The 22,008-nt window shown below is 40.5% G+C and overlaps 1 protein-coding gene across 1 annotated transcript; it reads left to right on the top strand.

The window, feature by feature from the left end:
- Positions 1-10: 10 nt before the first annotated feature.
- Positions 11-21,084, top strand: LOC109477528 (poly [ADP-ribose] polymerase 14-like). The gene is made up of 29 exons (XM_019778819.1): positions 11-292; positions 1,244-1,345; positions 1,882-2,926; positions 3,368-3,474; positions 3,864-3,973; positions 4,421-4,553; positions 4,886-5,122; positions 5,593-5,814; positions 6,147-7,013; positions 7,206-7,324; positions 7,806-7,950; positions 8,607-8,747; positions 9,221-9,334; positions 9,601-9,757; positions 10,253-10,400; positions 10,851-10,949; positions 11,585-11,701; positions 12,144-12,320; positions 12,722-12,854; positions 13,971-14,108; positions 14,688-14,807; positions 15,289-15,432; positions 16,380-16,574; positions 16,934-17,236; positions 17,623-17,767; positions 18,259-18,467; positions 18,976-19,219; positions 19,516-19,613; positions 20,166-21,084. Exons 1-29 carry the CDS (start codon positions 109-111, stop codon positions 20,456-20,458), a joined length of 6,246 nt encoding a protein of 2,081 aa, XP_019634378.1. The 5' UTR covers positions 11-108; the 3' UTR covers positions 20,459-21,084.
- Positions 21,085-22,008: the final 924 nt, after the last annotated feature.

The following is a 22,008-nucleotide window of genomic DNA, read 5'->3' as shown; positions in this document are numbered from 1 at the left end:
GTTGGTGCCTTTTGATCCAAGGCAAGGGTACAAAGTGATTCATGTTTTCACAAAGGAGGTCAGTTTTCTCGAATATGGTGCATTTTTAAAGTGATTCCATCCGCGGATATGGCGACGCCAGGGCTATCTATAGTAGTCAGCGGCCTTCCAGACTTCCCAACAGAGGAGACGGCGAAGGACAAAATCACCCTGTACTTCCAGAACCGCTCCCAGTCCTCAGGAGGGGACGTGAAGAATGTGGGAGTCAACACTGCAACTCGCCAGGCTGTGGTCACATTTGAGGAACAGTCAGGTAAGGAATACAAACAAACAAACAAACAAACAAACAAACAAACAAACAAACTTTAAGATATATCTTAGGTGCAGTGAGCCAGTTTTTAATCAGAAAATGTAGCACAGCAGCTGCTGTGCAGAGTAGAGAGTAGAGCTGACTGAGAGATGGACTTTGATAATGAAAGCAGAACAAAATTTCCCCTCCTAATAATAGCATCCCACGCATAGCATACCGCGACAATATTGCCATAGTGTGCTCTGTGAGGTAAAATGAGTAATAGGGGAATATCATCCATACATAACTACATTGTAAGTCATATACTGTCATCGATAATATTTTGTAGTAAATTGTAGGATAGATTATCCTTTCAGTATTGTTGATTACTACGGTAGTTGTACCATGTGGGATTTTTGAGCAGTTAAGTTCATTCATATATCAATGATAGGCCACATCAATTAAATTCTTGGTTCTTGGATTCACCCATTTCATATTTCTGACAAAAGCGAACAAACAAACCTGTATGTGCACCAAAATATGTAACGCCGCTGCTTATTACATGTATCATTCAGGTTCTGAATCAACCCCACATTTTGGTATAAACAACAGTTGAAAAAAGTCCTCATCTTCCAAGTTGTTACTTTTTTCAATTATCAATTTAGTGATTTGTTTAGAAGTTTGTTTTCAAAACTGATTGCTTGAATTATAACCTAGCCTAGACTTTATGCTTACTTTGTGTCTCCACTGGTAGCATATAATTTTGGAGCTATCACAGGATACTAAGGTCTGTTTTGTTTGTCTGTTTGTTTTTTGTTTGTTATCAACTTAAATTGTTGTGGCCATAACTTGGTTTAATTGGATTATGTAACAGGCTCTTATAATGTTTCTAAGCAAAATTCCACAACAGGAACACCATTGCATACAGGAATCACTCTAAGAAGTGTTTTTGTTTACCCCCCTCCCCCCCTACAGTGGCCCAGAATGTTCTTGCCCAGCCTGTACACACCTTAAACAACACACAGGTCCATGTAGAGCCCTATCCTGCAGGCACGGATGCTGTCAGAATTGATCAAGGTAGGATCTACACTTTCATTTGTCTTTGTTTACATGATTGATCATGTGTGTCAGTGTTCATGTTCCATCTATCTACATGTGTTATTACTACATGTGCTTATATCATTATTATATTATTATGTAACTATCAAATGAAAAGGTTCCTACTGTAGTTGGACATTGATTTTGTAATGTATATCATATAATTTATTTGTTAAGTTGGTTGTAGCCATCAAAAGCACTTCAAACTCAAAGGAAATGAACACTTCCATTACAGCAGAGCATCAAAACATGCTCCATTTTTTTTATTATTTCTTTGCCTCAAGTTATTTTGGTATTTGTGACATCATAGTATGGTTTACATGTAATCAGTGTTTGCAAATGGGATTTTGCATTAACTAAATAGCAACAAGACATAAGGCAAAAGTTGAGTTTCCAAATTAACCTTCTCCTTACTGCCTAGATCTGTAACCAATAAATGATTGGTAGCCAAATGGCTACTTCAATGAGCTTCAACATTACTTCAATAAGATTAAAGTAATGTTGTTTTGTTACAGCGGGCTCTGTGTCCTCATCTGAGGGAGGTGGGCCCTACACTGCCACTCAGCAACCAGAGCAAGGACTCTATTCCAATTTGCCCCAACTGGGACAATATGCTTATCCCAGTACACCTGATACTGGCATAGCTGCCCCACAGCATCCAGCAGTTAACCCATCCCAACCACCTGTTAACCCATCCCAACCACCTGTTAACCCACAACAACCACCTATTGGTGCACACCAACCTGTTGTTGACCCAAACCAACCACCTGTTTACCCACAGCCACAACATGCTGACCCACACCAACCACCTGTTAACCCACAACAACCACCTGTTAACCCAAACCAACATGCTGACCCAAACCAACTGTATGTTGACCCATACCAACCATATTTTAACCCACAACAACAACCTGTTAACCCACAACAGCCACCTGCTGAGCCCCACATGGGCTACAACCCTGCCTACAATCCAGCAATGCCTGGGTACATGGCATACCCAGCTCCTGGTCCATATGCAGCTGGTCCCGGACAGCCCCCATACCCGGGATACTATGGTTACCCACCTTACCCTGCCCCTGGTACAAACATGCCATTTCCACAACACAGCACTTACTACTCCTCTCCTGGCCAACATCCCGACCAAAACCCCCCACACTATGTTTGGCCGACGTCAGAGTCCGTGGTATCATCCTCCACCAGGAAATCTCACAAAAGTTCCGCCGCCTCAACCGTCTCCTCGAGAAGTGCAGCCACTCGGGCAAGCAGCAAGATCTCCAAAAGAACGTCTTCCTCCAGTGTGAAACCCAAGGCAGTATCACCCAGCAAGTCAAGGCGTACAGAAAACGTGGGTAGGAGCAGCACTCCTCCGGGGAGCATGGTGTCAGAGAGCTCCACGCTGGTGGACGATTTTGAAAGTGTTTCCATCAGGGACAGAGGCTCCTCCAAACACAGCTATGTCTCATCTTGGTTGAACAGTAATGCAGGAGCCCCAACTGCAGGAGCCGCAGTGGAAAATGACTGTGCCATCCTGGTATCAGGGTTTTCTTCACCACCTAGCAAGTGAGTACGGTACTGCGTGTAGTACAGCCATCCACATGCTAAACTTTACGTTTGGAACCCCATTAGCCCAGTATTGTTGGCTAACAAACAATATAACCCCATATCTCAATATCATTGTGTACAGTAACAATATCTATGTATGTGTGTCACAATTGCTGTATTTTTAGCAGTAGCACTTAGCTTCACTCACTCTGTAGTGAAGCTATGATACCTAGCTTCAGGGCACAGTAAGACAGTCAAAAGTGCCCTGATGAAGATGACAGACAGTTATCTAAATGTCAGCTCTTGATAACAAGTGGTTGGGAATAAAGGACTGTTATAAAATGAAGAACCTGAATGTAACAAACAAGACTGCAAGCCAATCAAATATACAACAGCAGCCATGGGCAAGCTGGACTACTGCTGATGAAAAGTCTCACAGGAAAAATATTGTCTTTTCAGGGAGTATCTTGAACTGTACTTTGAGAACAAGAGGAAGGGAGGAGGAGAAACCAAAGACATCCAGGTCAGGGGGAAAAAGGCATTTGTGTCCTTCAAGGATGTGGCAGGTAATCTGAGAACATATATCACGTAACCGTACAAACTTGACTTTATGTATGGCACATGCCACCTCAATGCTTTTGGAATGTTTAGGCTCCTTACACAACAGAATGACACAATGGCTCATTTTGACTGTCATATTTGTAGGAACAAGTCTTTTTTTGTTATTATAGGGCTGTTAAGATGTGTCATAAAGCATTGCAAACTGAGTATTTTTCTTTCTTGTGTCAGATCTGTATAGAATATTAAGTTCCATGATAGACCTTGATAGAACTTAGGAAGTACAAAAATGTATTGCAATACTGAAATAGATGATAAGTGTTTGATGAAAACTTGAAGCACAGATCAACGTAACCTGTTTTTTTTTTTTTTTTGTTCCTGTCTCTTTTTCTTTCAGTACACCACAAAGTCCTTTCAAGGTCACACACCATATCAGGAGTCCAAGTCACAGTGGAGGAGGTACCAGGCAGTGTCATGCAGCTGGACAAAACTAGGCTCCTGGTCAAGGTAAAAAAAATGTTGTGTGTGTATTGTGATTTGTACTGTCCACTACATATGGCATGGAATAACTGCCTCCCACTCAATGCAGTATAAGTTTAACATATTGTCACAGTGTTATTGTTCATTCTGCATGCAAGTGTAAGAGGAGGCTTTATGAACATTATTTTCTTAACATTGACAGTTTTTTATCCTGTTCATTGCTAAACTAAACAGAGAGCTATGTTTTCTATGTCATGAGCAATACAATTTTTTCTGTCATATATGTACATTTGTACATATGTAGCACATTTGACAAGGACAAACTGCATAGTTATGGACAGGTATTCACTGTTGGTACCCAGTACTATGTTTACTATAACCACAAAACAAACACTGTAAAAAAAATTTTCCAAACTAAATCATTATTCTATGGAGTTATTGGCTCTGACCTTGGTGCTGATTGTTATGTTCCAGGGGTTTAAGGATTCTACCACTGAACAGCTGCTTGGATTGTACATGGAGTCTGTCTGTGGGCACACGAGGGTGAACAGGGTAGACTATAGTACCCAGCCTGGTGTGGCTCTGGTCACACTAGATCGCATCTCCAGTAAGTCCTGACTATTTGCTACTATCTTGAAAGTTCATCTCTGTTGGTAGAAGTCATTATGAAACAAGTTTGAACTGTACTTTCCAACCGAAGAAATTTAACCCAAATTTTCTTACTGTACAACTCAAGTCTATGAGCAAGGCCAGTTTCTTTAGTTGGAAATTACAGTTTAAGTTTGCTTCATAATGTGCTGCAGTAACCATGTTTCTGGATTTGGATATGTTCATCCTTTAACGTAGAAAACATCAATTTGGTAGTGATGCTTTTCTACACTAAATTAAATGAATGACCATATCTATTCAAACCTTGATACAGTTCTTTCTGTTTGCCAGACTTTGACCAGATTCTGGCCAAAGCTAAGACCAGGGAACTTGAGGGAAAGACCTTGAGTATTGAGAGAGTCCCTGTCACTGATGCCATCTTGGTCACCGACCTGTCTGACAATGTGTCGGAGGACCTGGTCAAGATGTATTTTGAAAGTCAGAGGAGATCAGGGGGAGGGCCAGTGTCTGAGGTGGAGATGAATCCACACAGACACATGGCAGTCATTCATTTCAAGAACCCAACAAGTAGGTGACAAATTCTAACAGCAGCTATTCATCATTTTCATGTTCTTCATAGGTTGCTCCTCTGCAAGTGGTAACATTCTTTCCCAATTATATAACTTAAACAATGTGCATGTGTCTAATATAATTATATAACTTTGTTGTGATAGTGTACTATGTAACGTGCATTCTAGATGCCCAAGACTGAATGAAAAAGAAATTTCTGGATTATTTCTGGGAGATTTTACAGTCATGTAGTATGTCCATGTAATAACTATGCATTATGAAATCTATTTTCATAGACATTTTACAGTCATGTAGCATGTTCATATATGCTAGACAACTGTTATTATACTGAGTGATTTGAAACAATACCCTCTGTCAAATAGTCAAGGATTGCCGTGGTAATCTAACTTATGAAATTGTCTTTGATGATGTTCACACTAATTCAGGGATGCCAGTCATCTTTGATACAATTGCCTTTCCCCTCCCAGCTGTTAACCGGGTTACTAGCCAGTCACACAAACTGAATGACACACTGATCACTGTCAAGCCATACTACGAGTGCCTTGGTGATTTTCTTGACTCTGAGGAAGAACCCGCTGACAGTGTAGATCCAGAAGCAATGGACACATCCTCCCCAGTTCCCACAGTGGAAGCCCCTCCACCAGCCAGGGAGAGCACAACTGTCATGGAAGATGCTGATGACTCTGCAGGTTTGTTTGTTTGTTTACTAAATAAGAAAACTTTTAAAAACAAACAAAGAAATGTATAGAATACAAAACAGTACAGGAAGAGGAATGAAGCCTAAATAAAACATATTAATCATAATGCAATACAGTTGTGTTAAAAATTCATAAATATATAACAAAATTCAATCTTGAGGATCAGATTTTGTTGTTACACTAAGCTTACTTTCCATATACAATGTATCTTTACACACCTTTTTTGTCTGTCAAAGATGATAATGTTTTTGTCATGAGCAGCAAGATTTTGTAAAATGCTGGCTAGAATGCTGCTTTGATGCATTTGTATTTCACGCTCACAGGTATGCAGGAGATTGCAAAGCCTGAGTTGGAGGCAAGAGAGAAGGCTCCAAGTGTCACAGAGGCTGTGAAGCTTGATAGAAACAAACTCAAGCTTCTTCTTCTCAGTGACTTTGCGGCGTCCCATCCTGAAGTGGACGTGAAGATCGACATGGAGCACAAAGAGGTGAAGCTGACGGGAGACGATCGCGCTGTGATGACGGCAAAACTTCACGTGTACGAGACGACACAAAATCCGGCAGAAGGGAGGGTGATAGTCTCCAGCGGTGTCGCGGCATTCCTGAAAACAGAGAAGGGAAGAATGCACTTTGAGGGATGCTTGCAGGGAAATCATCTCAAAGTGGCCTTTGTTGTTGAAGAGGAGAAAGTCAACCTTTTTGCGCTAAAGAGTGAGGACGTAGAGAAAGCAAAAGGGGTGATGACACAGTGTGTGTTGGAGTCAACCATCCCGTTTGACGCAGACTCCGCAGACGTCTTAAGGTCCAAGGAGGCCACGTCACTCTTTAAGAATCTTCAAGGAAAACATCTCATCTGTATCCACCTTGGCAAGAAGAATGTGTGGATCGTCGGCCCACCGCATGACGTGGCTACTGTGAAAGACAATATTGGAACATACATCTCAACAAACACCATCATCACGGTGAGTGTGGACACCAGTGAAGGCTGTGTGAAGTTTCTTCAGGAGTACAAGAAGGATGACATCAGTAAAGTGGAGAGACAGCACACAGAACAAGCTGTGAAGATCACGAGCAGGACAACTGGTGGCTTCTCCATCAGAGGGACGAAAGACGGGACACGAGAGGCAAAGAAGAAGTTGGAAAAACTGGTGGCAGATGTGAAGAAAGTCAGCAAGAAGATCACAAAACCAGGTATGCACATCATCCATCATCTATTGTCTAACAGTTGTTGGTACTTGTTTGAGGGGTTGATAAGACATGTAATTGCAAAGTCGTTTTCAAGATTTTGTGCCACATCTTATCAAGAATTAGAATCGATTAAGATTGTGCATCATGCTTACAATGTGATGCTATATGATGGTATATATGATCCTGTTTTTGCAGGAATGCACAAGTTCCTGACAGGTGAAACAGGTCGAGCCCTGCTGGATGTTGCAGGACGAGAAAATCATTGTCTGATCATCCCTGACGTTCCTTCACGGGGGAGAGGAGGAGCCAAAACAGTAAGGTTTTTGTATTGTGTAATTTTCTACCTTCATGAACTATCTCATATATCTGTACTGACATATAAGTAATACATTTCTACACTGTTATGTTCTTAGAAACTTCCTGTACTTCCTGAATTTGTTACAACCACGTCAGAGACTTCTTGTTTCTCAGCCTTTTGAAATTGACTGACAGTGAGTAACTTACTAGGTTTTGTCCTTGGTGCTGAAATTGAATCAATAGGACTGAAGTGCCATCACTTGGGTGTCTTAACCATTTCTAATGCAGATTTCTACCATGACCAAGGTTGAATTAACCTTTAGCACACTGTGGCAATCTGGCTACTAATTCTCTATTGGTTAGGTGGTTAGGCAGCAGGGAGCAATGCTAATGTTCAGATAACTGTATCCATTTCTTAAATCTCAGTTCTGTAACCTCAGTTACAAGTGCATTCCTTAGGTAGCCCAACAGTCTCACATGAACAAATTTTCCCTTCAGCTGTGCAGCCACACCACCAAACATGGAAAGAAACTTGTGGTGGTGCATGGTGACATCACGAGACACACTGTGGACGTCATCGTGAATGCTGCTAATGACACCCTGAGGCACGGCGGAGGTGTGGCAGGGGCTATCGCTCGTGCAGGTAAATATCTCATACTAGACAGGTTTCCAGAATGAACATGTTCAAAAAAGAGAAAAAAAGAGTCTAGAATACTCAAGAATTGGTTTGTTTTGTACGGCTGACTGGTGACTAGTTTCCATATCGGTCATTTGGAACTTAAGGCTTTGTTAATGTTGTGTCATGTTATTATCTCTCAGCACAAGAGGCCTTTGCAACATCTTCACTAAAATAACCAATTAGAGATTTTTCTGAAGTAGCTTTAAACTGTAGTCTTTAACACACAATAAAATTTCATTTGAAATTTTGACTGTACAGCCCAAATCTTTGTCAAGATATAGGCCACCACTTCTGTGACATCACATTATGCAGGTAGGAGTTGACTTGTTGAGCAGTGAATAATGTTTTGCAGAATCTTATACAGGGATGGTTGTAGGGACCTGATGTATATTGCTTCTTTCACTACTCTTGCGAACCAATTTGGTTCTGAACCCAAAATTTTAATTTTTATCCTGAGAAAAATGAAACGTCTCTGTTATTTCAGTGTTTTTGTCTCTTCTTTAGCTGTCTAGTGACCACAATTCATTCAGGAGAGAAGATACAGACAATACATTAGATGACATCAACTTACAGCCAACCTACATCTCATACAGGGTCTTTCTGTCTGTCTGTTCTTTCAGCTGGTCCTCAGATCCAGCAGGACTGTGATAAGCATGTGAGAGACTCTGGTCCATTGGCTGATGGGGAAGTGATGACTACTAAGGGATACAACCTGCCCTGCAAGATGGTGGTGCATGCTGTAGGACCACAGTGGAGTCAAGGTACAAAATGTAATTTACTGCACATGTTGTTCCAGAGGCAGCAGCACAATTTGATAATTTGCACTCTTGTGAGCACAACCAACATGAGGTGTCCTGGTGCATGCTCCCTGGAAAGTTTTGAAATCTTAACCCTCTGAAATGCTAATTTCTTGAATTTTGAGGTGCAAATTTTACTGGCATACCAAACTACGTTTAACCTGTCTCTAACAGCACATTTTGGTGCCGGGAATCTCCTGGACCAAGCCCATTGTCTACTGAGACGTGAGGAGGCCAATGATTGAGAGGATATTTTGTCCACAGACCTTTTAATACCACCATTACCTATTTAGCATGATTGCCTCACGATAATTTAATTTCTGCGGGGAAGTTATCAGGAAAGAAAAATGGAACTGAAAAAAAGAAGAGTAAAAGCCAGGCAACTTATCCATCTGAAGACCACTGACCCATGCAATGATTGGTTTTCTTGATTACAGATATGTCAGATGTAGACAAGCAAGTCAAGGAAGCTCTGTTGAAGCAAGCTGTCTATAAGTCTATGCAGGCAGCAAAGGACAACCACAGCATTGCAATACCCGGGATCAGTTCAGGTAAGTTAGTAAACAAGGAATGTTCAGGGGATGGATAAAAGGGAATAATTTTTTTTCATTTGACCCAAAAATGTATAAGACACTGATACAAAGTTCTGTTTCAGTGCCAAGGAGAGGGAATATTTTTCTCCTGGTTTCCTTTCTGTTCTCAACATTTAAAACATTTCATTAAAACTGACCACCTACACCCTGGGAAGCATCGTCTTTGAGTGGCATGCAACTAAAATGACATGTTGGTTGATAATTTTATTCGTTCATTCCTGTAGGCATCTATGGATACCCCATGAGCCTATGTGCGGCTGCCATATTGGATTCTGTGCAAAGCTTCTTTCAAGTTAACAACACCTGTACCCTGACTGAGGTTCATCTGATAGAGATGGACTCCAGGAAAGCTGATGCATTCCAGGACGAATTTGTCAAAAGGTTAGTTCAAGAAGTGTTATGAAGGAAGCATTTGTTGAATGTAATGGTTTAATTTCAACATTATTTCAACTTATTGCAACAAAAAGTTGTGTGCCAGCCATGCTATCCATGTGCAACTGACATCAACATTCAGTTGATTAGAAAATCACTTTAATAGGAGTATCCAATACATGTACATTGCCAGCTATCTTTTGCTAGATAAGCTCTAATTTTCTTATGTGGTACAAAATTACTCAAATTCTATGAGAAATGAGACATTTCAGATACTGTCCATAGTCTTTCATGATCCACATGCAGGTTACAGATGATACAAAATAAGTCAAGGAAATGGATACTTCCCTGAGGAGTCAGACATTTTAGGTAGGGGATCATGAAAGATAACAGATGCTATCTGAAACATCTGACTGCTCAGAGAAGTATTCAGTTGCTTGACTTATTTTATATTACATAATGCTCAAAGTTCTTTGACGTATCTTTAATTTCTTGTTTCTGTAGGTTTGGCAGGGACAAGCTGACGATACCTGGGCAGGGTCCAGGCAGTAAGAGGGGAGGGGCAGTATCAACTGGTGCAGCCAACAACATACTGTCAGGACCTGGGGGTGTCAAGATTCTGCTGAAACAGGGAGATATTACCCAAGAACAGGTGCAAAAGTCAACCTTTGAGAAAGAAATGGCTTTGATAGATTTATTTAGTTGGTAAGGTTTTTATTTATAACAGTTTCTACAATCTCACCATTCTTTCACCATGTAGAAAACCTACAAAAACATATTTCTACTACAATCAGAAAACCCTCTCATCAAAAATGTGGGATTTGAGACATAGTCATTTTCCTCTGCCTCCAAAAAAGTAAAACCCCTCATTAATGTAATAAGAAACATCGTAATGATAGATCTATAGACTAAAAAAATAAATGTTATAATTGTACAAGATGTAACAGTGTGTTCTCTTGCAATTAGCAAATATTTACCTTGCATCAAGCCTACATTGATGCAGAAGAGGTAGTACAAGCTATTGCAAAAAATCAAATTTTGCACCTTTCTGTTTATTACAAAATAGTGTTGCACTGATTTTAAGAGGATGTTATATTTCCAGGTGGATGTTCTTGTGAACACCACTGGTACAAACCTGGCCCTGACTGGTGGAGGAGTTAACAGTGCATTTGGGAAGGCAGGTGGATTACAGCTCCAACAGGTATGGATCAGTTAAATGTTTTCCTTATTAGTCCACGCCAGCATATCAGCAGAAAGGATTCTGTGCCTTGGTGCAGCCTGACAGGTTCAGCAACTGCATATGGTCAGATTTATGTTTTCCTCCCAACCCCTTGCTTTCATCCTCAGCTGGCATTTTGTTGCTTAAAATTGTCTGAGAGCCAGTAACATAGATTGGTGTGGCCACCCAGACACTAGGTTCTGTTCTTGGTGCTGAATTCAGCTGTGTGAATCAAGTGTACTGAAGTGCCATCCGTTTGATGCTGCAGTTGCCTTAGCCTTCTCTCATTCAGACTTTTACGATAAACAATGCAAAATTTGAATGCTGTAAAAACATCCAATGCAATTTCAAGGTGGCAAACCAAAAAATATTCTGGATAAGGAAATCTGTTTGATATGGAATTTACTGCCATGTTAGTACTGACATTTCTTAGCTCTTTTTTTGTCAACATTTCATATTTGATGCATGAAGGCCCACAAACTAACTATTTGGTACCACTAGTTAATAGCTAGAACCAATCTACAGTACAAAAGAACATTGCATTTTTGCAGACACTGGCCAGAACACTGCTTTATATGCTATTCATGACTTTGACATCCTTTTATTCTATATCACAGCTGTGTAACAACCATGGCCAGGCTAAGCCAGGTGAAGTTGTTGTGACCCAGTCTGCAGGAAGGCTGAGCTGTAGTCAAGTCTACCACGCTGTCCTGTTTGGAATGGCAGACAGAAATGTAAGTTGTTCATTTGGTTGGTGTTGCCTTGTAAGTCAGCTGCTTTTACTCAGACTTGCACTTACAATAACTAAAAAAAAATTATGAAATAGATTTTGCAACTCACTACACCATCCCCAAATTGCATACCAGAAAACAGAGGTGACATTCTAGACTGAGAAATATTGGATGATAAATGTGTTAAGAAGGACATTAAAAGTGTGCAGCCTTACCAGCATAGACCCTTTTGACAGAGCTACCTGGAAATGTGGTATAAAGACCAGCTCACTGCTACTCACACATGCATCAGGGGCATCTGTATAATAAAATACTGGATATCACTACTCGTACTACATGTATTACTACTACACATACTAAGTATGCTTTATGATACCAGCATATAAAGATCACGTCAAGGATTATAGATCTTAAATCTGATAAGGATTTAATCCAATGCTTTCAGCCTCAGGAAAAGCTGATCTTCAAGTGCCTGAGTAATGCCAGTCAGAGTGGACACAGGTCCATCGCCTTCCCTGCTATTGGCACAGGCAACATGGGCTTCCGAAGGGATGAGGTGGCAAAGTCCATGTATGATGCAATACTGGGTTTCTACTACAGGAACCGTGCATGCTCCGTCAAGGTAATTTTTATGGAGGTATTCTTTTTGGTTTGCAGGTCTGTATCTGTATGTCTGCCCATTCAGTATGCAGGTGGGAGGAATTCCCTAACCACAGACTGACAGGAAGGTTAGACACAGGAAGTTAGGTGAAAAGGTTCAAGAAGCTGGCTGGGGGCCTGAACAAAGTTTGGTTCTTTTGGGAGCCAGTTAAAAAATGTATAGATGCAGACAGACAAATTCACAACTATGATTGAATAAAAAAAACAAATTCATAAAACTGTTGTATACGTAAGCAGTTGTTTTTTCGCTGTTGTTTTTCAGACTTTAAGATTTCTGTTGTTGGGTCATTCTGATTTTTCACAGTTAAAGCATCATTTCTGGATGTACATTGTCTTTGATATCATCCCAAATATTGCTTCCAGGACATAAGGATCATTGTGTTTGACCAGCCCACTGTAAAAGCCTTTGCAAAAGAGCTGAAGGACAGACAGGAAGGCAGAAGAACAACACCTGTAGCTGCTGTCCCTACAAGTGGCAGTGGGGGCAAAGGAACAGGTCAGAGACGTTGTCTGATAAATAATGGTCACATACAGAACATGGAAATATAAAAATCAAGGCCAAGAATGTATTACAGATTTAAAGGATAAGGAAAAGGCATCAGCTTGTTACCTCTTGCTGTTGCCTAAAACTGTAACCAATTTGTGTGTTATAGGTTATTATCATATAGCCAGGTGACGTTGACCAATCAGAAGGCTCCATTCCACATTCCTTATGACGCCATAATGTCACAAATAGAGTCAAAACCGGGTATTTATTCATCCCAATCCATACATTAAACAACCCAATTAATCACCCGCATATGACCTCAGGTGACCCAATAGAATACGGCTCTAGTTCTAAAAAATCCAAAAATAACTTAAGTTGTGTTCCATTGACCTCGGGTGACTCCCATAAGAACACCTGTTCCCTGTCTGTGACCCAGTTAACGTGAACTCTACCCAGTGACCTCAGGTGACTTCTATGATGGAACTATGTTTTATATTCTATTCAGCATGTGTATTGTGTCACTTACTGCATCAGTTTGGATAGGCTATCGTGTAAGCTATATGATAATAGCGTTAATGGCCCGCCCTTTCTCGGTGAATATGGTGTGATAAAGCCTTGTCAGTTGCTATAACCACCTCATAAAGCCACCGCGTTCGCTGCGCTCACTTGGTGGCTTTATTCGGTGGTTATAGCAACTGACAAGGTTTTATCACACCATATTCACCTCGGGGCGGGTCATTAACCCTTAAATCATAATCATATGTTATTCCCTCCGTTTTTATTCAGTAAGACATCTCATTTTAGTATACTTACCTTACATCTTCTAAATCTTGATACATATGTACACTACACCAGCACATATCTCAATGCCCTTGATTTTTACTTCTGTGAACAGAAGTATTGTTTTGCTATGCCATGAATATATCTCTTTGTCCAAACAGAGTAAATTGGTGGCTCTTGGGTAGGGATGATTGATGGGCAGAATGACAGGAGCTTAAAGGTCTCAAAATCTAGCCAGGATCCAGCATAGGAGAATTTAAGGGAGAGCAAAGAAAGCCAAGGATTAGGATTATATAACCTGGAGGTCTGAAATTTCTGATTTCTTGTTTTGTTTTTCCAAATCAGAAATTTACTCAGCAGTGAGGAAGCCCCAGGCTGGTGTACAGGAGATGGACATGGCTGCAGTGACTGTCCAGGTCAGGACAGGGGACATCACCGGTGAGAGGGTGGACGCCATTGTCAACCCAACCAGGAATGACCTTGGTAAATACATTCATGACCTTGAAACACCTTAGAGTATATACCTTAACCAAGGCCTTCAAAGAATAACTCAGGTCTTATGGACCCAGACATAATGACTGTGAAGCCCCTCACTCTGTTTTCTTGTTTATTTTGTAGTTAAACATTTTAAAGTGTTTTGTTTCTTTGTTTTGCATAACCGGTAAACTGCCTTTGAGTGTAACGCACCAGTTTTGTACAGTAAGTACAAGCTGTGTAAGACCGGACTGTAAGGTTTGAAAAATTCATGCCAGGAAGGGCCCCTACTCTTTATGATAAGTGTGGTGGGATCATTTGCGTGACTCTTCAAAAACAGGACTTTCAGCTTTATGTCCCATCCAAAAGGATGTCCCTAACTCAGAGTAGGTACTCATTTTCACCTGAGTCAAGTGAGGAAATAGGTGTGAAATGCCTAGTAAATTCCCAAGGATGCAACAGTGGGGTCTGCCCAGGATTTGCACCCTGGAATCTTCCAAGTCAACAACCCTAACCAAAAGACCACCATTTTAATCAACAGATAAAAATTAATGTGGCATCAAGTCAAATTTCTTTTCCCTTTTTCAGGTTTGAGTGGAGGGATGGCCAAGGTTGTTGGGGGTGCAGCAGGCCCAGGGTTACAGAGGGAGTGTCAGCAGTACATCATGCAGAACGGTAACCTTAGAGACGGGAGTGTGGTCGTCACAGGTGAGAAGCAATCAATAACTTCAAAACATATCTTGAGAGTTTGTCGGTGTTGATAGAAGTAACTATAAAGTATGAACTATAATTTCCTAACACAGTAATCAGACTTTTGACCAAATTTTTGACTTTACAACTCCAGTCAATTGTCAAGGAGTGACAGTCCTGCAAAAAACTTGGATTGTTCGGTAGAGATTCTCTTTTTCCTGTTGACTGAAATGAGCCAGCAAATACATAACAAATGTAAAACTGAAAAGATTAGGGCCAGAACCCGTCCCTCCATTTGCTTCTGGGGAGTATTTTACCCTATTTACTCAAAGGAAATTTTCTTTCAAAAATCCTTGAAATAATGTTTCAAATTAGAAATTTAATGGAATTGCTAGCAGTCAACCAAAAAAAGGCTGGGTTGGCTGGTTTTTACTTTGATTGGTTGGGAAACAGGAGACATTTTTTCCTAGGCCTTATTCCTTGGCTACTTGCCTTGCAGGAGGACACGACCTACCATGCAGCAATGTGCTTCACCTGACCTCCCCAAACAGGGAAGACCAGCTCAGAGGCTATGTCAAGAAAGTTCTGGTGGTTGCTGAACAGAAAAATATGCAGAGTGTGGCCTTCCCTGCCTTAGGAACAGGTGAGGCAATTAGTCAATCAAAACTTTTGTCTCAGCAGTAACTAGAATAGCTTGACTACATCGCACTTCTGGCAGCCCTTCAGCTAGTCAGGTCCCTATTACACGTGCTAAAAGACCATCCTCACCCTGTATTATTATGTACCATCCATTTCCTTAAGTGATATAAGACCATACTCACCCTGTATTATCATGTACCTTCCCATTTCATGGTGCTGAAAGACCCACCCCGTACTATCTTGTACCATCCCTGTCCTTGGTGCTGAAATACCATTCTCACACTGTACTATCTTTTACCATCCCTTTCCTTGGTGTTTAAAGACCATCCCCCTATTCTATCTTGTACAATCCCTTTCCTTGGTGCTGAAAGGCCATCCCCACCCTATACTATCCATTTCCTTTGTGCTAAAAGACCATTCCCACCCAGTACTATAATGTACCATCCCTTTCCTTGATGCTGAAAGACAATCCTCACCCTTTATAATTACTATCATGTACCATCCCTTTCCTGAGTTAATGAAAGACCGTCCCCACCCTGTACTATCCTGTACCATCCCTTTCCTTGTTTATTCAAGTTTATTCAAAACCACAGATATGATACATGACATAAGATATATTGTATGCTTGATGCTGAAAGACAATCCCCAACCTGTACTATCATGTACCGTCCCTTTCATTGGCACTGAAATACCATCCCCACCCTGCACTATCTTGCACTATCCCTTTTCCTGGTGCTTGAAGACCATTCTCTACTCTGTACTCTATACTGATACAAATTCTCTACATATTGATGTTCTGTCTTATGATGATAATGATAGTTTTCAGGTATCATTCATACCTGCATGTAATTGTTGCTGGGCTTTTAAGGAATGAACTTGAATGCTTCACCTCAAAATTCCAACAACACATATGATACATGTATGAAGACATTTAAAATCCTTTTTTTTCAGGAGGATTTAACATTGGCCCTGATAAGTCAGCCTTTTGCATGCTTGGTGGCATTGCTGACTTTGTCCGTGACTGCAGCCCAGCCAGCGTGAAGGAAGTAAGAATCACCATCTTCCAACAGCAGATGTTACAGGACTTCCACACAGAGATGGACAGAAGGGCTGCCATGAATGGGCATGGAACCAGTTTCTTCAAAAGTTGGTTTACAGTTGTAACAGTCCTTGAATTATTTCTCTTTTTTTGTCTGTTTTGTCTGTGTGTTTGTCTGTTTGTCTGGTGCTTCTCTATACTGGTTTCAAAACTGCATATAATCAGATTAATGAGTGAGTCCAATTTTTTTGTGTTGGCACTTATATATCAATCTCGTTCATAATGACTTCTACCAAAACATATGAACTTTCAAGATATGATCAGATTAATGTTTTCTTCACAACACCCTGTTTTCATAATCTGACTGAATCTTTGCTAAAAAAATTCCTAAGCACCAATAAAATGAATTGTTGTGACCAACGAATACCTTAAAAAAATGTTACATTTGATTCTCATATTCCCACAGAGTTTGCTCGCGCCTTTGGTTTTGGTTCCTCTGATGCCGACAACTCATCCAGCAGACCCTCTCCTGCTCCCAGACCTGCAGGGAACGTGTCCTTCCCAGCCTCAACTCCAAAAGAACTGACACTGCTCCTGTTTGGACCTGACCAGGACAGGTTAGACAGGGCCAGGAAGGCTGTGGACAGCATTGTGGTGAAGAACTGTCAGGAGCAGAAGATTGAGAACCCTGCTGTCACCATGCTGACAGCACAGGAGGCCAGGATGATCCATACCTATGGTGAAGACAGGGACGTCGTGGTAAAAAAAGGTGGGCTATTGTTGTATGAACAAGAACAAGAAAGAACAAGCCAAGTCATGCCTCCAAGTACAGAATTATCAGCCAAGGATTGATTCAGAAGTGTTGAAAAACTTGCATTTTCCTAGAACTAGCGTAGAGTAGAACTCACTGCCACAAAGTACAGTTGAGGCATCGTCACTAGACTGAGCTTTAAACAATGCCTGCAGTTAGGTGTGCAATGGTTGGGCCTAACAGGGCGTTTGGTGTAATTTAGCCAGCTAACACTGCGTGGCATGCCTCTAAAGCTGGTGTATTATGCCAAAGTGAAACTGTGCACTTGTTTGTATTAGAAGAAGTGCAATATTTCATGAAGTTCAGTAAATATTAATGCAATACAATGCATTTCTACATTGCAGGAAGTGGTGTTGACTGCCTCCTAATCCAAGGTGCAATCCATGATGTCACTGAAGTCTTGAAGAAGATTTGGACAGTCCTGAATGCTAAGGTAGAGGAGCAAAGGGACTTGGAGAAAGCACATTCAGTCCAGAAGGATGCACAATGGTAAGTTCTATCATAACTAATACTTCTATCATTTGCTTAGCTACTGCTATCTAGATCTGTCACTTGCTGATCCCAAAAAGAGAGTGCAAGGAGCTCCATTACAAATCAGATGGCACGGGCAGGCTAGGCCAAGATGAGAAACAATAATTATTTAAAGCCATCAGATGGGCTGCTGAATTAAAAGTTTATCTTTTTAAACAGAAGTCTCACACGGAAAACATTACTAATGCACAATGAGAGTTCAAGAGTGGGCACTTAGACCCTGCACTCCTTAGCTATTACCCATTGAAGGTTATTTTAGACAAAGACAAAGTTGACTGTGAAGCTGTACAGTAATACACACAAAACTGTATACAGTTTTGTGTGTATTACTGTACAGCTTTACAGTCAACTTTGTCTTTGTCTAAAATAACCTTCAATGGGTAATGTTTACAATAAGCAAGTACATCTATGTAGAAAAAATTTGCCATTTAATGTGATTGTTTTCTCAGGTCCTATGTTGTAGCTCAAGGCAGGGAACAAAAAATCCACCCAGCTGCAAATGCCATCATCGAGGCTGCATACAAAGCAAAGAAGAGCTCTGTAAAATATGATGATGACAATGAGGACTGTGAGATTGACTTCAAGGCCATGAGAGTCACCATGAAACCGTCCAAAAGGTCCTTCCCTGTACAGAGGAGAGACAAGAGGGCAGAAGTGGGTAAGTTGTATCAAGTCTTCCTTGGATGCAGTGCTGTTTGAAATAAAACTCAAAGCAACACCAATTTAATGAATTGCTTCTCAGATTTGCACTCTTTTTTTATTTTCAAAAACAAGAAACATTCGACAGGTTCTGAATCAGCTACAAAATGCTCATATTTTGACCCCAACAGTTGAACAAACTCATTGTCTTCCTAGTTGTTACAGTTTTTTTCCATCTATTAATTATGCAGTGGTTTAATAAAAATTTCGAAATTCATTGTTTGAAACATCCTGTTGACTTCATGGCTCCTAGCTTTTGAGGCTATCATAGTATGCCTAGGCCTGTTTTTTCACCCTGTTGCTTCATTTTTTTCTGAAAAAGTCAGAGAAACAACAAATCAAAGTGGCATGGCCTTCTGATTGATAGCAAGAGGAAATGACTCTACATCCATAGGCAGTGTCACTACCCACAGAATTACACAGTGACACTATTTTAGGTAACAATGATCTTTTTATTTTTTAAACAGGTGGCGGTTTGCCTTCGACATGGGACCCACAGCCACAGGACCGAAGTACGAAGAAACCAAAAATCTGCCACATCGTTCCCCTGAAGTCTGGATCCCAGGAGTACAGCACAGTGGCAGGGAAGTTCACTAACAGTTTACAGGGGATGAAGGCAACGGTAGTGAGCATTGAGAGGGTCCAGAACCCTACCCTGTGGACCCAGTACTGCGCTCAACGCCAGAAAATTGGACAAATCAATCCAAGAAGGTAGGAATATGTTTGATTAATGAATTTAACCCCATTAGTCACCTATATAAGGCTTTGAAAAGACACCAATACTTACAGTAGCTTTGGCAATTCATGCACTTGATATAGAGTAGCTTTGGCAATTCATGCACTTGATATTTTTAAGAAAAAAATCTTGCTTGTGACACATTTTGCTGCAGATGCAGATGATATGAAGACTAAGCCAGTATGAGCATTAATTGTCAATGAGTATTATTATGTTTACCAAGGCAAATTTCTGACATAGATTAAGGCTCAGTTACTAATTCATCTTACAGGAAAGTGGAGCAAGAACTGTGGCATGGGACTAAGAGTGAGGTTACTGTGGCAATCACTCATAATGGCTTCAACAGGAGCTACAGTGGAGGAAATGTTGGTATGTAACTGGCAGTGCTCATTATGTTTACCTGTCTTTGTTTTTGCACCGTTTCTTCTTCTTCTTCTCCAAACAGATAAGACCTGGACCAAACCCTGTCACCATGGTATACAAATATGTATTACTAAGTGGTGCTGTAATAGACACGCTCCGGTATTGAATTACATCATGTAGCATGTGGCAGGACAGAGTTGGAGTGGTTGGTCACCATATATATCATTGTATGAATGTGTTTTAGAAAGAGTAAACAGAGCAGTACTTTGTTCTCTCAGACCATGTGAAGGTAACATGTATTTACTTTGCATGTGTTATTTCTAGTTAAGTTCTAACTTTCAATAACCTGCACTTTGCAACTTACATGTAATTCTTACAATGATATAGCTGACATCAAGTATTCAAGGACAGCAAAAACTGAGAAGAAAGGACATAAGACAACACCTTTATCCAAGTGGCATCTTTAAAAAATACATTCAATCACTAATTTAAAAATAAATTGTATATCTCTACTTCATTTTCTGACTTTTCTATTTAATACTTTTATTTTCTCCACAGGATGTTGGGAAGGTCAGGGTTCATACTTTGCCCTGAAAGCAGCCTACTCCACAAAGGACTACTACTCTGTACCAGACCCAGCCACCAAACACAAGAAAATGTTCCTGTGCAAGGTCACAACTGGAGAATACACCAAGGGGTCCCAAGACATGACCAAAGCACCCATGAGGAGTGATAAACCTAATGTTCCCTTTGACTCCACTGTGAATGATGTGAACAACCCCACTGTGTTTGTGATCTTTCATGATGCTCAGGCTTATCCAGAATACCTTATCACATTCAAGATGTCATAGAAAATTTAAGGAATCTGCAATTATACAAACTTACCGACAATTCATAAGAAATGTAATGAGAAATGTGACATGTACATGTACATGTACTTTACAAAAGGAAGAAGATACTTCAAGCACAATTCATACATCTTGTAGTAAGCCTTGCAGAATGTTAAATCAGATTCAAAAATGTATTGCGCATCAGCAATGGTTTGAAGACATTATTGAAATATTTTATGGCTTTTAAAGCAGTAAGATTTACAATAACAGTCATTATCACAATGATATAAATTGTAATATGCTTGCGTTGTATGGAAACATGAAATGACTTAAAACCAGAGCACTGCTTAATAGATGGTCCAGTGTGTAAGGATGCCAAATGAAATTTCTTCTAGAGTTTAAGCAGTTTAAGTTTAAGAATGTGTCATTTTAAACTTCATAGACGGCTAATGGGGAAAATATGATAAAATTTGTGTATTGTCATTTTTAGACTAAGACTTACAGAGTGACATCTATTGCTGTAGTATGCAGAATGTTTTAGACAATGATTTCTTTCTGTGAATAGAAATAGATGCTACAGTAATTGTGAACATTTTATATGATATTCCAGACACTTTCTAAAAATTGGTAATGAAAATATCATGATACATTTTTAGTTATGGGTGATCTTTTGACGTGCAGGTACATGTACATATAGAAAAGACAAACTATGAAGAGCAATATAGCGCGTTTCCACAATTGTAGGACTTAGTAAATTCACACACCTAGCTGCGGCGACTCTTGAATCGAGCGTATAAATTTGCTATCTGTCTTAACGCGTTATATAACAAGAGTCGTGGAAAGCTAGATTGACTGAATCGAGCAAATATAGAAAATTTCAATATCATAAAGATCTGCTTCTCTAAAAGAAATTAATTTGGCGAAGCCCAACCCACGCAAGGTTCGGGTCTCATTTTTCTGAGAATTATATTTTCGCCATAACAGGAGTGAGATTAACGTTACATGTAATCCACCATTCACGCCATACAAGCAAATCAACAACAATGTGGTTTTTCCAGGAATGTACATTAAATATTGATGTTTTTGATACAACCAAACAGTTCTTCAAAACACATCAGAGGGTTTATAACGTTAAGGCCGCTACATGGTTACGGAGACCGCTCAGCCGCGACCGGAGCTGAGTACAGGGGTGGTGCGTCCACTGACGATGTCCTTGGTGCTGAAATGGTTCTTCTGCTCCCTAGTAACTACTGTACATGTATATACGTTATAACTTGCTAAACATTTTTCCGAGCTTTAATAACACGGCTTCCGCCTGCCGCTCCGAGCCACTGTAGAGCTCTAAATCACGGCCGGGGTAGCCTCTACCAGGCTTGGGGAGGCGGCTAAAAAGATTAGAAATCGGCCAAATAGAGAGATAACATGCCAAGGGAGTTTGTCCGTTGAAAGAACATTGCGGCGAAATGTTCTTTCAACGGACAAACTCCCTTGGCATGTTATCTCTCTATTTGGCCGATTTCTATTCTTTTCAACCACCTCCCCAAGCCTGGTAGAGGCTACGGCCGGGGCAG

The sequence above is a fragment of the Branchiostoma belcheri genome, unplaced genomic scaffold (genome assembly GCF_001625305.1).
Source record: "Branchiostoma belcheri isolate BF01 breed outbred unplaced genomic scaffold, Haploidv18h27 scaffold40, whole genome shotgun sequence".
In the NCBI taxonomy this organism is placed as follows: Eukaryota; Metazoa; Chordata; class Leptocardii; order Amphioxiformes; family Branchiostomatidae; genus Branchiostoma; species Branchiostoma belcheri.
The sequence above is the reverse complement of the archived record's forward strand: the minus strand, read 5'-3'. Positions and strand labels throughout refer to the sequence as shown.